This window comes from Molossus molossus, unplaced genomic scaffold (genome assembly GCF_014108415.1).
Source record: "Molossus molossus isolate mMolMol1 unplaced genomic scaffold, mMolMol1.p scaffold_m16_p_20, whole genome shotgun sequence".
In the NCBI taxonomy this organism is placed as follows: domain Eukaryota; kingdom Metazoa; phylum Chordata; class Mammalia; order Chiroptera; family Molossidae; genus Molossus; species Molossus molossus.
This window is the reverse complement of record NW_023425356.1, coordinates 19,211,722-19,228,010: the sequence shown is the minus strand read 5'-3', so window position 1 is coordinate 19,228,010 and position 16,289 is coordinate 19,211,722. Positions and strand designations below refer to the sequence as shown.

General features: G+C 49.2%; 1 protein-coding gene across 1 annotated transcript; it reads left to right on the top strand.

Moving 5' to 3' along the window:
* The first annotated feature begins 5,992 nt into the window (after positions 1–5,992).
* PRR9 (proline rich 9) lies at positions 5,993–6,319 on the top strand. Its single transcript, XM_036271974.1, has one exon. The coding sequence runs from the start codon at positions 5,993–5,995 to the stop codon at positions 6,317–6,319; it is 327 nt and encodes a 108-aa protein (XP_036127867.1).
* Positions 6,320–16,289: the final 9,970 nt, after the last annotated feature.

The following is a 16,289-nucleotide window of genomic DNA, read 5'->3' as shown; positions in this document are numbered from 1 at the left end:
AGAGAGAGAGAGAGAGAGAGAGATATCAACTGGTTGCCACCGGCACAACCCCAACGGGGGCCAGAGACAAACCACAACCGAGGTACATGCCCTTAGTGGGAACCGAACCCAGGACTCTTTGGTGGGCGGACGACGCTCTTACTGCTGAGCCATACCAGCCAGGGCTGTTTATTTTTTTGAATCCTCACCCAAGGACATGTTCATTAATTTTAAAGAGAGGAAGGGAGAGAGGGAGAGATACATCGATGTGAGAAACATCTATCAGTTGCCTCTGTGTGTGCTCCAACCAGAGACCAAACCCCAAAAACTAGGTATGTGCCCTGACCAGGAATCGAACCTGTGACCTTTTGATGTATGGAACAATGCTCCAACTAACTGAGCTACTCAGCCAGGACTAGAAGAATGGGGTTTAAATATGAAAACAAAAAAAGACTCCAGAAAAAAAAAAAATTGTGAAATTTAATTTATAAAATTTATTTTTTTTAAAGGTATTAAAATACTCTGCAGTAAACACCAAAATCAAAGGAAGTGACACCGTAGGAAAAATACTTTTGTGAAATAAAGAAAAATAACATTTTTCTTTATTGTATAAAGAGCTCTTGTAAGAAAGGCTATCGACTAGATAACAAATAACAAATACAACTATATATTAAAATGTTCAAAAACATAAGCAGATGTGTCAACAAAAACAAATAGCTATTAAACTTGTGAAAAAATATTTTCGTCCATGACAAAGACAAACTAAAGTTTCTTTTCTCTACCTTATCCCCAGTCTGGGCCCTGGGAGACCACAAATCACAGTAGGAGACAAGGGGACTTTTGCATCAATGACTATGAGGTCCAGAAGTGGCATTTAATAGCTGTAAGTGTCTAGGTGAGAAACTAAACTCCAACAAGGGAAACCACTTAACCAAAGTCACCATGTGCTGGTTGTGGAGGAGTCTAGGATTTCTAACTCTGGTTAAGGCCAAGATGAGCCAGAACCCAACTTAAAAGGGAAAAGGATTAAAGACCAACAACAAGCCTAAATAATTTGGGAACATCCTTTGGTCCTTAGCCGGGGGGCCATGACCCCCCTGAAGGTGGAGGTGTGTGCACATGTATATTTTCTCATCACCTCAGACTGTTCAGAACCACTGACTAGTCTGCATCTTGGTTACCTCCTTGAAATTTATAAAGAAGCTCCCAACTATTTTTACATAAACCATTGCCTAGTCTAGACACAAGCTTACCACATGATCCTGAACAAGGTCCTTAACACTTTTGCACCTACCTTGACTCATCTAAAAAAATGCAGTCAATTAATAAGTTTATGCCTCCTGTTTAAAGCACATGCTGAGCCTAAACAAGGACGTAGAATCAGGTGGCTTCTCGTGTCCCTTCTGGGTCCCGTGGCCTGAGATCCTCATCCCCTCCCACAACCTCTGACTCAGACTCCCTCCGTGGGTGACACAGGAGAAAGGAAGTGAGAGGAGTGGTGGGCTCCCCCAGGAATCCACAAGCTCCTGATCCCCTGGAGAAGAGATGAGCCACATTCTCACCATTTAGCTTTATCAGAGCCCTTGCCTGTAATATGCAGACATCGTCGGCCGATTGAATCAGAGAAGTCTGGGAACTTCTATGATCTGAACAAAGGAGATAGTTATTTGATGGGAACGGGGAAAAAAAGCATGTCCTGAACACAGCTGACTCTCTTCTGCTGACCCTGTGTAATTACACCCTGGCTCCCAATAATGACAGCTGCAGAAATCTAAAATCTTAACTCGCAGGTGACATTAAATCAGATTAGCCCCAATCTTGCTGGAGGGCTGGGGATGGTTGGAGAAACTTCTTAGTCACCTTATCTTAAGATGTGGGGTGGGACAATCTCCCTCCCCATAGCTGCCCAAGTCACAGCCTCAAATACTGGGCCACTTAGGTTGATTTTTGAGGGCTCAAATCCCAAATACTCCCACTCTGCACATAGGAAAAATTAGATTACCTAAGGCCATTCAGCCAACTGGCTGGGCCACTGCCACACACAGAAGACAGAAGACGTACTCAAGGGGGAAGAGGCCCCCACACAGCATCTACACACTTACAAAGTCGTCTAGACACCCCGCTAATCATTCATGATCACTTTTATTGTGTCACAGAATGTCAAAACTAGAATGGACCTGACTGGTCCCTCATCTAACTTTCCTAGCTTAAAGATGATAAAAGTAAGGCCAGAAAGGGTCGAGGACTTACCTGAGGTCACACATCTTTTTAGGGACAGAACCAGGCCTCCTGGGCCTCTGTGAAGTCTATTGTCTACTACATCACAGTGAGTAGAAAAGTTTTAAGTCAGAGACTGAGTACTGGGGGCCAAAGTGAAAAAGATGGAGCAAGAAGAACTGGGGGAAATCAGGAAGGCTTCATGAAGGAGGTGAGTCCTGAACAGGTTTGGATTGTACTACATTCTGTAAGCAGCTTGATGGCCCTACGTGTTGGTGCATATGTTCTCTAATTCATTCCTCACAAGAAATCTGTGGAATAGTGTTATTCCTTCTCAACAAGAGGAAACTGAGGTTGTGAGAGACCAAGTAACTTACCCAATATTACACATAGCCTACGTGTCAGTGGATCCCGAGTCCAGTTCTTTTTCCATGTGTTACCAAAAGCTAGTCTTTGACTGAGGGGTTGACATGATAAGAAAGTATACACTTAAATGAAAGGGCACTAACCTATGATTTTACTTCATATGACATTCCCCTCCTCCGGAGTTCCCAAGAGCTTCAGACATTGGGAAGGTGTACTGATTTCTACTGCCGCTGTAACAAGTTACCACAACTTTAATGGCTTAAATACAAACGTATTGTCTTAGAGTTCTGGAAGTCAGAAGTCTGACACAGGTCTCTCTGGGTTAAAATTAAAATGCCAAGGAGCTTGCTTTCTTTCTGGAGACCCTGGGCAACAATCGGTCTTTTTGCCTTTTCTATCTTCTGGAGCTTGTCCACATTTCTGGCTTGGGGTCTCCTTCCATCTTCAAAACCAGTCAAGGCTTTCTCAGTGCATCACTCTTGACACTGCCTCTTGACTCTTTTTCCACATTGAAGGATCTTTGTGGTTCTGTTGGGCCCACTTCAATGTAATCAGCTCAATGTCAGACAGAGTCCTCAGGACAGTTGAACTCTGGGCTCTTCTTAACCATGTTCACTCCCTTCGCTGAGAACATGACTTGGTGTCTCTATTGTTCCACATCCCTATGTTTTCTCCTTCTTAGGCTCAACCAAAGACAAGGAAATGTATATGACATGAGCAAGATCATCTCATGCATCTCATCAGAAACCTGAAAATCTCAACCAATCAGGTCTCCTCCTCCAATCTCTCACCCACCCCTTTCCTGAATCAGCCTCAGGTTTTTCTCTCCTCTCAGCCCAGACAAGGAGGGTGAAATACCCTTGCCCACCCTCTTTGCCTGGGTCGTTCCCACCTTGCAGTAAAACACAACACAGACATCTCCCCCAGAAGCTTATAAGGATCTTCCACCTAAAACTAACGAAGGGGCCTTTGTCTAGAATGTGAGGGCTTACCTCCACCTGTCTTCTCAATGAGACTGAAAGCAGGGGGCTATGAATGATTGAAATAATAAATGAACAAACCCAGTGGTGGAGAATTTTTTGCCTCCTAAGCCTCTGGAGAATACCTTTGTCTCATAGACAACATTCCACAGAAAAGATGGAAGAGATGAAGAGGAAGAAGGAGAGTCCCCCATTCTACACCTGTTCCCAGATTCCCCAAATGACCTTGTCTCTTCAGATTCACCTATAGGTCTTCCAAATTTCTCTTTCATCCCATGCAGCTCCTCCTTTTCCCCGGCCTCCAGAAAAGTATGTCCCTCACAGGAATACCAGCATGAATCCTCTGGGTCAGCCTCTGACCCCTCCCCACTCGGGCATCTGTTTCTTACCAGAACACAAAGGGCTTATATTGCTGCTACATCAGACCTCTGTGCACCGGTCCTAATGGCCAAATGGTCACCTGACCTTCTTCAACTCACCTTTTAAAAACTGTGTAAATCTTTGAAGCAATTTCTAATTTTAGCCAACTACCTCTTTTAGGAAATGACCTAAGCATACCTGTTCTAGTTAAGGGGACCATCATCATCTTTAAAGTCCCTGGAATTTGGTCAACTGTAGCAAACAAGCTCAAGCTCACCACTTTGTAGTCTAAGGACTTCTTTCACAATGGATCATTCCCCATTTTCTATTACATGAGATCCCCCTCTACTCCCAGCTGTCTCCTACGTCCACCTTCTTCATTCCTTAATCAACGCAGTTACTCCACCAATCATCATTTGTCTTCTACTTTCTACATCTATGACACAGCCCCTAACCTCTTGGAACCTACCACCCAGGATAGTGATAAGATCTTGTACATAAATACCTAAAATTCATAATTACAATGGTAAATGTCATATAGCACAGACAATAGACACTGTGAGAGTTCAGAAAGAGAAAGAGGTGAAGTCATTTCTGGTTGAGAGTAACGAGGAAAGGCTCCGGGAAGCTTGTAGACTTGAGTAGAGCCTTGACACATGCTTAGGATTTCCGCGGGCACCGAGAGGGAGGCACACACGAGAGAACTGACAGCTCAGAGACTTAGCAGCAGAGAAAACTGGGTGTGTTTGCTTTGAAACTTTTCCTTTCATCCCCCTGGCTTTTATTGACCAGAGTTCTAAGAAAAGATTTTGCAGAAGGCAAGGAGACAGACCAACCTTGTTCCATCCTGTTTTCTTGGTCACTGTGAAAACTCTGTAACGCCGCTTTAGAAATGTCATAAAGCAAGGCTGAGAAGGTGAGGATTACCTGCCTTCTCCCTCCTCTCTCTTCTCTTCCACCTTACTTTGCAACCCAAGAGTAACAAATGACCCCGATTTCCCTCAAGACCTATGCACAAAAATTACTCTCTCCAGGAGGTTGTAGGTCCTTTGTTAGCTTGGGACCATGGGACAATCTATCTTCCTTGGCTCTGGAAGTGTGACTTTCCAGGCTTAGTGAAGACATATTCATTCTGAAAGAGGCCATATGTGCCCTTGACCCAGACACAGCCCAGGCTTTAGGCATAAAGTCTTCCCATGGGTGAAGACAAGATGAGCAAGGTGGATCTTATCTCTCCCCACATCCTGAACCAGTTTGGGCGGACAAGGAACCCAGTCCTAGTTTAACAGACTGAGATAACGTTTTATGAACATTCTTCTGCTGCTGATTCTAATGAAAGACCTGAGAGCAGCCCCTCCCTGCTGAGGTCTGCTGAGGACCCAGAGGCCAGAATGGAGGCTGATTAACAGGCATCCAAGCAGTGACTCAAACTATGGGCAGTTTCAGAGGAAGCTCGTTATGGTGACTCCACAATTAGGACCTCAGCCCACGTGGCCAGTCATTCCTGTGGAAGGCTGGACCAAGCACTGTATAAAAGTCCCTGCCTGGCTGGACTCCACAATTCACATTCTTTGTTGAGTCTCATTGAAGATCAGGTAAGTGGGGGCACCCGTGCCCTGTCTCCTGCGCTCCGTCTGTGGGAGGCTACTGTTCTCTTCCACCACTGATCTGTACTTTCCACTGATTTTATATCTTTAAAAATCAGTGGAAAGTGGTTGGCCATTTCTTGGGCCTCTCAAACCATCCTGTGTATTCTATCTTGCACCTGATTTTCAGTAAGATTAGTCAAAGAGAAGAGGAGAAAAAAGACCTGTGATAGGATTGGGATTTGGGGTAGGACCAGGTAATGGATATCCAGACAAGAGCTATAAGAATATTCCTACCTGGAATATGGGTGTCAAAGGGAGCTGAAGTCGGGGTAGAAAAGAGAAAGGGATAAAAAGCAGCAGAGAAATGAGTTCTTAGGGTTAGCAATAATTCATTCTTTGTTTCCTTCCGTCAACCCTTCATCCTCAGTCCCCAGCCTAGTACTGTTAATGCAGATCATTTTAAATCTTGTGTTTGTTTCAGGTTCTGCACATCGCCCTAAGATGTCCTTCAATGAGCAGCAGACCAAGCAGCCATGTATGCCTCCTCCGTGTCTTCAGAAGACCCAAGAGCAGTGCCCGGCAAAGGCTAAGGAGGTGTGCCTGCCCCCGTGCCAGGACCCCTGCCAAGAGAAGAGCGCAGTGCAAGCTCAGGAGGTGTGTCTTCCTCAGTGCCCGGAGTTAAACCTAGAAAACTGCCCACAGCAATGCCAAGACCAATGCCCGCCTCAGTGTGTGGAGCCATGCCAAGAGCTATCTCAGACAAAATGTGTGGAGGCTTGCCCACAGAAAGCCCAGGAGAAGTGCTTACCCCCTGGCAAGGGGAAGTAGCTGCTTTCATAACGCAGGGTCAAGATGATGGCCAACAGATGGAAACCCAACCCCAGCCTACGCTATGGTGACCTTCTCCTGTGGGTATCTCTGTGTGCACCTGTTCTTGCCTCCTGGCTTTTTCAGTATTCCAGGACTTGGTCTGTGTCTCTAAGGACAGGTCTCTCTATATTTCATCAACCTCTGTGAATAAGTGTTTTTCAGCAGTTTGGTAGAAGGGCTCAACTATAGGAATAGAGTGCTTGTCAGGAGAGACCGCAGAAGCCTAGCTTCGTTGGGGCAAAACTTCACCCAGCCCTGAGTGTGTAACAGCCAAGGACGCCTGCGTCCATTGTTCAGTGTCAGCCTCTCACTGGAGCTGAAAACAAACCGAATTCGATGGACCTTGCGCTTGATTACCACCATCCAGGGAGTGGAGAAGTGGTTGGTGGTATTTCAAAACAAAAAATTGGGTAATTTTTTCACTGCATTCTAAAAAAGGACAGCAAATAATTGGATGTTGGGATGTTGACTGCGTTATAAAATATGAAACAAATGTTATTTAAATGACTGAATTCAAACAGCCAATAAGGACAGATGAGATGGGATGTTTGGAGTCCTCCTGGTTCATATTTGTGATTCGTGGCTGGTCTGCTTTGGGCCCCTGACTTCTGCTATGTACATTCCTTCCTGATGTGACCTGTGTCTGTGTGGGGCAGGCTGTCTGCTCTCCAGCTGCCTTGCCTTCTTCTCCCTGGTGAAGGTAAAATACAGAATAAAGCTGATCCTAAGCCGATATCTGACTGGTGTGCTCTTTGCTCTTTCCTCCCCACCACACAAGCTCCTGCTGTCCTCGTGATGATATGTTCTCCTTCTCCCTTTTTCTAAAAAAGAATCTGGAGTAGGAGAAAAACCAGACCTCACAGCTTTGCTGAAAGAGGCCTACTTAAGGGGACCTGGGCCACCCTGTCCCACCTACAACCTTCGGAGGCTCACTTTGCACACACTTTACACCTGAGAAAATGCAGCGGGCCCTGGGACCTGCTCACACACAAAAGCTCAGGTCCAGGAGTCTTTCCAATACAGCATATTTTCCTCTGATCCTTACTTTCCAGAGGAAAAGTCCAACATGGGGTGGAGGGGAATTGTATAGAAGAAGGGGTTCCCAGTCAATCATGACACCTCCAAACATAGTACCTCTGTCAGGAGTACGAACTAAGCGTCCTCTGAGATGAACGTAGACTGGGGGACCAACACTGTCACCTGACCAGGTTTCAGGAAAGCCAGGCAGCCTGGTTCAACCATCTCCACCCTGCGGCCCCTCCACCGCAGAGCGGGCGCCAGGCTGGGGGCTCTGGGTTGTGTGAAGGGCCCGAGGAGCAAGACTTACGGGAAAGGAGCAATAGTGACTTCCTCTGCTGTGCCCTGGGCCAGAAGACTCTGTCAAGGGCCAGCCTCCTGAGGGGTAAAGGGGCTTCCATTCATTCCTCTGGGTCCCCCTTCCTACTCGGCCCATGTGGGTGCGCCCCGGGGGAGGGCTGCTGGGCTAATCTGTGGGCCATCCAGCCCTGCGAGTGTCCCAGTCTCAATCTTAGAGATTTTTTTAAGGAGAGAGAAAGGTACTATGTTTGGAGGGGGAAGATCTCAAGTGTCAACACAGAGCCCTCGGGCACTCCCTGAGTACAGATGGCAAGAGCCAGACCCTGAGCTCCACACACATTCCGAGCCCATCCTGATGGCAGCAGCGCAGCCGCAAGGGGAGGATATGTCGCCCTTTGGCTAAGGACCTGGCCTGGCCTCAGGCAGTCGGTAAGCGGTGAAGCCCGGATTCTAATAGCGTCCCTCCGGACTCCAGCTCAGGCTCTAACTCGCTTGAGGAAGTGCCCGGGCACACAGTGAAGATTTCCAGAAGCTGTCTCCTTCTCAGGCATTCATTCACCACCTCCCCAGTGGTCACTGGTCACCTCCCAGTGCTGGACAGACAGCGGTGGCCCAGACAGGGGGTCCCTGCGCAGACATAGACAGCACCTTTTCACGGGCCACACCCAACTTTTCCAGCCTGCACGTCTCACGCCTGAGCGTCTCCAGGGGCCTGGATCAGTTCTCTTGCCTCCCTGTCTGGTTGGAATGTGTTCTCTTCCATTTTTCCACTTTGGAATAAGCCAGTGCACCCTGGGGCCCCAGCCTGCAAAGGGGCGCAGCTTCGGACCAGGCTGAGGGAGGCTCGCGGCCCTGTTTCCACCCTGGCTCAGGCCCACGAGCTGTCTTTGTTCTCCAGCACCGAAGGCGTGCAGATCACAGTCCAAGACCAGACTCTCAGAGGCTGAGAGGAAGCGTGGGGCTGGCGAGCAGAAGAATCCAGCCACATCAGGGAAAGGACAACCCCCAACTGCAGGGGACTGCAGGGGAGGCCTCCGCAGATGGGAGGGACACAACCCTACCGATTGCAGAGAGCGGAGCAGCCGGCAAGGAGCCAGCAGGTCTTTGTCCCGGGAACTGCCACACCTTCCTCGCGCGCACTCAGCTCTGACCCAGCCCCTGCCTCACTGCTGCTGGGCCCAGGGCCCAATGACACAGCCGGCGCCAGGGGACAGCCAGGCCCAAGCACACAGCAGCCAGACACCCCCGGCTGTGTGTTTCTGTGCTGAGGCCTTTCAGAAAGAGGGGGAAGGGCACTGCTGAAAAGAACACCAGAAGTTAGAAGTTCTAGATGACAATTGTTAAAAACAAAACAAATTTGAATACACCGCTGTACCAAACACCCATAGCCATTTGAATACACCGCTGTACCAAACACCCATAGCCACATAATTGGAACTTGAAACTATTCTGATTTCCCCCCAATGTTGGCCTGACCATCGTGAAGTCAGCTTTCCTCGGTTCAGCATGACCTCCGAGCTTCCTAGGCGATGAGCTACGAATGAGTGAGCTTAGGTGGCAGCCAGTTATAATAGAGATCAACGTACTTCTCACTGGCTTTATTGAGCAGGTATGACCCTCACTTTCCAAGCTTCTTGCCTCTCTCAGCATGAAGTCTTCCAGTTTTGTTTTGTTTGTATGCCCAATAAACTTTCAAATTTTCTCTGACTTGATTTGTTTCCATTTTGACACAGTTAACTCAATAGGTGACCAGAGTGGACCTCTGGACTCCACGTGCTAAGAGGAAAAGATGCAAACAGACAGGAGTTCAGAGGAAGGTGGCGGGTTCATCCATTCATCCCGTAGGTACTTGTGGAGAACCCGCTATGCCCAGGGTGCTGTGCCAGGCTCTAGAGAGCTGGTGGGAGGAGCTGTGGCCTGAAGACTCGCATATTAGAAACTGTCGAAAACGATTTATTCCAGAGAAGAAAATACTCAAGGTAGCAGGATAACTGTCCTCACGTATTTCAAGTGCTTTTATGAGAGAGAGATTGGATTTCTGTTCCAAAGGACAGAGTTGGGACCAATGGACAAAAGTTGTGAATTTGGGTTCAGTTTAGGAGTTTTTGATGGCAAGATCTGTTTGCTGGTGACGGAGTCGCTTTGGACGTGTCGTGTTCCCACGAACTGGAGGTGTGCACCTGGGGCAAGAAGCAGTGTGAGCGCTGCGCCCCTTCCACCCTCTCCAGCGCGAGACTCCGCTCATTCATCTAACTCTCCTGGGCAGGACTGCGACCCGGGGCCAGAGGAGCCCAAAAGGACAAGGAGATTCAGAAGGTCTGGCCTTGAGGTCAGGAGACAGAGGCAATTACTATGGCTTCTAGAACATTCCTGGGAGGTCCTTTGGGGGCCCAAACTCTTTGGGGTCCAACAAAGTATAGACCACAGCTTGAGGATCAAGGAGAGGAGGAGGAAAGGGAAGTCTGGGAAGTGGCTCCCCAAATTTGAGCATTTTAATATTTTTTTTGGCCCAAACACTTCAGCTCTGGGTGGTACTTACAGGAATTCCTCACACCTTCCAAATCCAACCTTCCCAGACAGGGATTAGCACATCTTTTTCCCCTTTGTTCCTCGTGTCTTTGCCTCCCGGACCTCCTTCCTCTCCTGGGCTAGAGCGGCTCCTCTGTTCCATGTGCATGGACACCTAACAACCTATCCAGCCTCCTTTCCACCAGCACCTGCCTCTCTCAACCCAGGATTCTCCCCTTGCTTGTGTCTGCCAACCCATGAGTTTCAAACTCACCTCCTCTGGGAAGCATCCAGTAATGTCAAGCCCGTGTCCCAAGGGAAGACGCCTGCAGCACTTCAGCTGGGGCTCCGTGCTGCTGCACTGGTCCCTAGGAGTCTGTGGCCCCCTTGTAGTCCTGTCGGCATGAGAGCCCCAGCTGACAACCCTCAGGCCTTTCTGGGTCCTGTCCCTGTCTTCACAGGGCCAATGGCATTGAGTCTTAGACACTCTCAGAACTGGCCAACCAGCTTGCCTTCTGAGGCAGAGACAAAGGAGGCTTCTTTTATTGATGGGGTGGCCAACCAACCTGGTTTGCCTGGGACTAGGGAGTTTTCAGGATGCAGGACTTTTTTTTTTTTTAATTTAATCTTCACCCAAGCATATGTTTATTGATTTTAGAGAGAGAGAAAGGGGGAGAGAGAAACATCAATGTGAGAGAGAAACAGCAATAGATTGCCTCATGTACACACCCTGATCTGGGATCAAACTCACAACCTGGGTATGTTCCCTGACCGGGAATTGAACCCGCAACCTTTTTGGTGCCCAGGACCAACGTGCCAACCAACTGATCCACCCAGCCGGGGCGATGCAGGGCTTTTGGTGCTAACTTTGGGATAGTCCCAGACAAACCAAGACCAATTAGGCCCTAATTGGGTACATGTGTGTACAGACATGATGCTTGGGGCTGTGGGAGCACAAAGGGAGCGTGGGTGAGACTCTCAGGCTGGAGGAAGAAGGAGAATTTTCTGGAAAAGCATGAGCCCAGAGGGCTTAGTGCCCACTGCCTGCTCCCCTCCACAGCCCCATTCTCTGTGGTGTGTGTGTGTGTGTATGTGTGTGTGGTGTGTGTGTGTGTGGTGTGTGTGTGTGTGGTGTGTGTGTGGTGTGTGTGTGGTGTGTGTGTGTGTGGTGTGTGTGGTGTGTGTGTGGTGTGTGTGGTGTGTGTGTGTGGTGTGTGTGTGTGGTGTGTGTGTGGTGTGTGTGTGTGTATGGAGTGTGTGGTGTGTGTGTATGTGAGTGTGTGTGTGGAGTGTGTGGTGTGTGTGTGGTGTGTGTGTACGTGAGTGTATGTGTGTGGAGTGTGTGGTGTGTATGTGAGTGTGTGTGTGTGGTGTGTGTGTGTGGTGTGTGTGTGTGGTGTGTGTGTGTGTGTGGTGTGTGTGTACGTGAGTGTATGTGTGTGGAGTGTGTGGTGTGTATGTGAGTGTGTGTGTGTGGAGTGTGTGGTGTGTGTGTGGTGTGTGTGTACGTGAGTGTATGTGTGTGGGTGTGTGGTGTGTGTGTGGTGTGTGTGTGGTGTGTGTGGAGTGTGTGGTGTGTGTGTGGTGTGTGTGTGTGTGGAGTGTGTGGTGTGTGTGTGGTGTGTGTGTGTGTGGAGTGTGTGGTGTGTGTGTGTGTGAGGTGTGTGTGTGTGGTGTATGTGGTGTGTGTGGTGTGTGTGTGTGTGGTGTGGTGTGTGTGTGGGGGGTGTTGGGTGGGGGACAGTAGATCAATAGGCAAGTGCCCAGGCTCGCCCAGTATAAGCATGAACTGGCAGGTCCATGCCCAGAGATTAAAGTGGGGGATATCCCCATGTCCTCCCAATCTGTCCCCACTGCTACCATCAGCCTCAGAACACCTAGGCCAACAGGCTACCGGTCTGGACTCACCCGCTCCAGCTCTTCCTCCTCTTCCACAGATGCCTGTCTCGCGCCTGGAGATGGCTGGAAGAGGCAGGCCGGCTGGCAAGGCTTCTAACCTGAAGCAGTCCCTCTGCCCCACCTTCTGGCCAGTCTCAAAGCAACCCTTTCTCCTTCCAAAGCCCTGGGGACCCCTTTTCTCTTCCCAACAGCACCATCTGCTGGCCACAGAGGCACTGGGCCTTCCGCGGGCCACGCCCCGCTGGCCTGAGTCTGAGATCCCAGATGGCAGCACACACTAGGGCCCAGCCAAAGCTAGGTGCTGGCACAGAGTGAAAGGGTTGCTAAATGTGCGAGACAGAGTTAAATAACATATGGGGCAGGGGCACATGCGTGGTGGTTCAGGACACAGGTTCAGGTATCAGGCTGCCGGGATTCAAGTCTAGACTCTACCACTTCTATTCTTTCCTTTAAAAAACTTACTGAGAGCCTGGCAGGTGTGGCTCAGTGGTCGACCATCCACCCATGCACCAAGAGGTCGCCAGTTCAATTCCTGGTCAGGACACATACCCAAGTTGTGGGCCAAATCCCCAGTGGGGGGCATGCAGGAGGCAGCCAATCAATGTTCTCTCTCATCGATGTTTCACTCTCTCCCTCTCACTTCCTCTCTTAAGGAAAAAATTTTAAAAACAAAACAAAACAAAAAACTTACTGAGAGCCTTGTGTGGTCCAAGCACTGTTTCAGGCATTGGAGATACAGTGAACTAAGTACACCGAGTGCCTGACTCCCAGAGCTTGCAAGGACAGGGAAGACAGACCAACCAAGCAAATGCATACATGAGAAAATGTAGAAAATAAAACAGGGTGATGAGCATCTGGCCTGAGGGGTGCTCTTTTGTCCAGTCCCCTGGAAAAGCCTAACTGGGCAGGTGACAGCTTCTGTTGATGAGGTGACCCAGTGTGAGCGCAGAGAGCAGCACTGCAAAAGAACTGCAGGCCAGGCGCCTCCGGAGTCTGGACACCACATCTGAAGGTGGACACTGGCCAGCTCTCAGTCCAGACAAAGTATGTGGGCAGAGGGCCATGCAATGGCCGTCTTCAAACCTTTTCAATGTGATCTCAGAGGGAAGAGCATGGATCAATGAGTTCCAGGTATAAGAAGCAGATTTCTGCTCATATCGGAAATAAACTGCCCAGCGACGAAATGGGCTACTCACCCAGTAGTAAGCTCACCATCACTGAAAAGTATGCAAGAGGAGGCCAAATGACTAGCCAAGGTCATAGGAAGTTTGGACTAGATTTTTTTTTTAACCAAGTCCCACCCACTCTTGCACTCGTTACCGGTTGCTCTGAATCCCGCGAACAGCCTTTGCCAGCCAGTCACTAAAGGACATCTGCGCCAGAGCACTGGGCCCAGACACACAGCACAGCAGGGTGGAGAGCTGGGTGTTTGAATACAGAACAAGCTTCTTCTCACCCAAGGACATTTTTTTCCATGTTTTGTTCAGATAGAGTGGGAGGGAGAGAGAGGAAGAGAGAGAGAGAGAAACATCCACATGAAAAGGGACACATCGAGTGGCTGCCACCCACACGACCAACCAGGGCTGAGGACAAATTGCAACCAAGGTACATGCCCTTAGCAGGAACTGAACCCGGTCTCCCTGGACCGCAGACCCATGCTCTAACCGCTGAGCCAAACCGGCCAGGGCCAAGCTTCTTCTCAAACCCAGGCCTGGCAAAGAAGACCAGTGAGAGTCATTCCGCTCTCCGTTTGTAGCACACCGAGGTTGCACAGGAAGTCAGAGACTCGGAGAGAGACTAGGTAATTATTTGAACACTCGCTGTGCTGGCTTGCTTGCTGGAAGTCTAACAGAGGTGCTTCTAGGGAGCGGGAGTAATGACTATGGAAACTGCCTGCAACCACTTCAGAGAGGTGAAGCTGCCTGAGGTCCCCTCCAGTGACTTCCGTGGGAACTTTTCTCATACCCTCCTTTTAATACTAAAATCTCTGCCCAAGGTGGAGTTTATCCTCCATTTTCTGTACATGCACTGTCCGTGTACTGCGCATGCTGGCCCCAAAACCTACCTCAATGTGCTATGATGTCAGCAACTAGCCCTGTAAAACCCTGCAGCCCTTTCTGTACTGGGAGGCACCTCGCTTTGGGAATATTCCCCAGGGGGTCCTTGCTTGCAATAAAGCTCCTACTAACAAAATCAACTTGGACTGGTCTTTCGGCTGAACCCCAGTGCAGGTCTGTAACAGGGGCGCTCCCCACTCTCTTTTCCCCGTCACAGCATCGGAAGACAGGGACCTCCCCTCAGTGGCCTGAACAGAAAGTAGTCCAAGCTGTTAGAGAAAATATGTCACTCTTCCTCACGGGTTAGTAAGCCGGACAAGCAGGAACTGAGACAGAGGGTTCAGTGGCCAAGCAGTTCGCAGCCATCCCGTGAATCGCACGATCCCATCTTCCCTGACCAAGACCCTAAGGGCAAAAGGTTTATTTTACATTCTCCTCCCCAACCAGAGGGTAAATAGCTTAAGTCACCCTGCTCAGGGAGACAGATAACAAAAATCTAATCAGTGCCATTTGTGCCAACCACATCCAAGGAGACGAAGTCAGGGAAATGAATTATTTTGGTGCATTAGCACAAAGCTGATGAATATTCTATTGGGATGCTCCCCTAAGATCTCCCCTAAATGCACAGCATTTGGTTCAGTGGTTGGAGCATCAGCCTGCGGACCAGAGAGTCCCTGGTTCGGTTCCCGCTAGGGGCACATACCATAAAAAAAAAATAAAAATAAATGTACAGCCTATAAAACCCTCAAGACAGCCTGGCCAGTGTGGCTCAGTGGTTGAGCATCTACTCACACACCAAGAGGTCGCTGGTTTGATTCCTGGTTAGGGCACATGCCCAGGTTATGGGCCCGATCTCCAGTGGGGGACATGCAGGAGGTGGCCAATTGATGTTCTCTCTCATCAATGTTTCTATCTTTCTCTCCCTCTCTCTCTAAAATCAATAAAGAAAAAAAAAATTATTTTTTTATGGGCCGGAAAGGGGTGGGGTAGAGGGGCCAGGAGGAGGTAGGGCGGAGAGCGGAGGTAGTCAAGAGTTGGGGGGGATTGTTTTAATAAATAAATAAAACCCTCAAGATAAAGGCCCGGGTGGCTCTCCCTCTCAGGAGCATGCCCCAGCCTTTCCCTCCCCCTCTCTGTTCCTGCAGGAGCGCTCTCCTCGGCTCCAAGGGCCCTCCTTTGCCTCTGGAACTTGTTTCATGCAGCGCCACGGGCTCACTTCTACTACCTCTGCAACTTTCTAAGTAAACTTTCTCTTATAATTTGAGTTCTTGGCTCTGAACTCTTTGCTGAACTCAAGAACTGAGGTCCAGCCCTGCCAGTAAAAGCCGGTGTCGCCTGGCCGCCAACATCACGGTACAGTCCTGTCTCGGAACCCTCTATGTTGCACTCCTGACAGTAACATATTTGTGATGACCAACACGCATGTGAAAAGTATTCCACTTCATATTTATCAGAGAAATACACATTAAAACTTCAGTGGAACTCCCGCTGGAAAGGCTAAAGTGAAAAAGATGGAATAATACAGTGTTGGTGGGAGTGCACACTGGTGCAACTGTTGCGGGAAAGGGAACCTGGCCCTGAGTGGTCTGACTCAGCTGGTAGTTGTGGGTTCTTCACTTCATGCAGGAAAGACTTCACAATAAGAGTCCAGGTTATTTTTAGAGGATGCTTATTAAAGCTGAGGACAGAGAAACAAGGAAGGGCCTAGGAGAGAAGAAGCAACAGGAGAAAGACTGGATGGGGAAATAGCCTAGGCTGGGCTGCTTTGGCTTACTAAGAAGTCAGGTAAAAGGGGGGCTTGGGGACAGGTTCTGGGGGTTAGCCCAGGAAGAGCTGCAGCTGCCCATAGCTCCCCTGGCTGCAAGCCGCATGGAGTTCCTTAGAGTTTAGGAGATGCACGCCTGTGGGGGAGAAGAGGGTGGTGGGCATGCTCCTGGGAGGGAGAGCTCACGCTGAGACCTTCATCTTGAGCCTTTTAAAGGCTGAGTTTAGCCGGCCAGTGTGGCTCAGGGTTTGAGCATCTACTCCTGCATCAAGATGTCACCAATTTGATTCCTGGTCAGGCAATTAATCTCCCTGAGGTTGTGGGCCAAATCCCCAGTGGGGGGCATGGAGGAGGCAGCCAATCAATGTTCTCTCTCATTGAT

Coding starts and splice junctions, on each gene's coding strand:
- PRR9 (XM_036271974.1), top strand. CDS start 5,993: ATGTCCTTCAATGAGCAGCAGACCAAGCAGCCATGTATGCCTCCTCCG.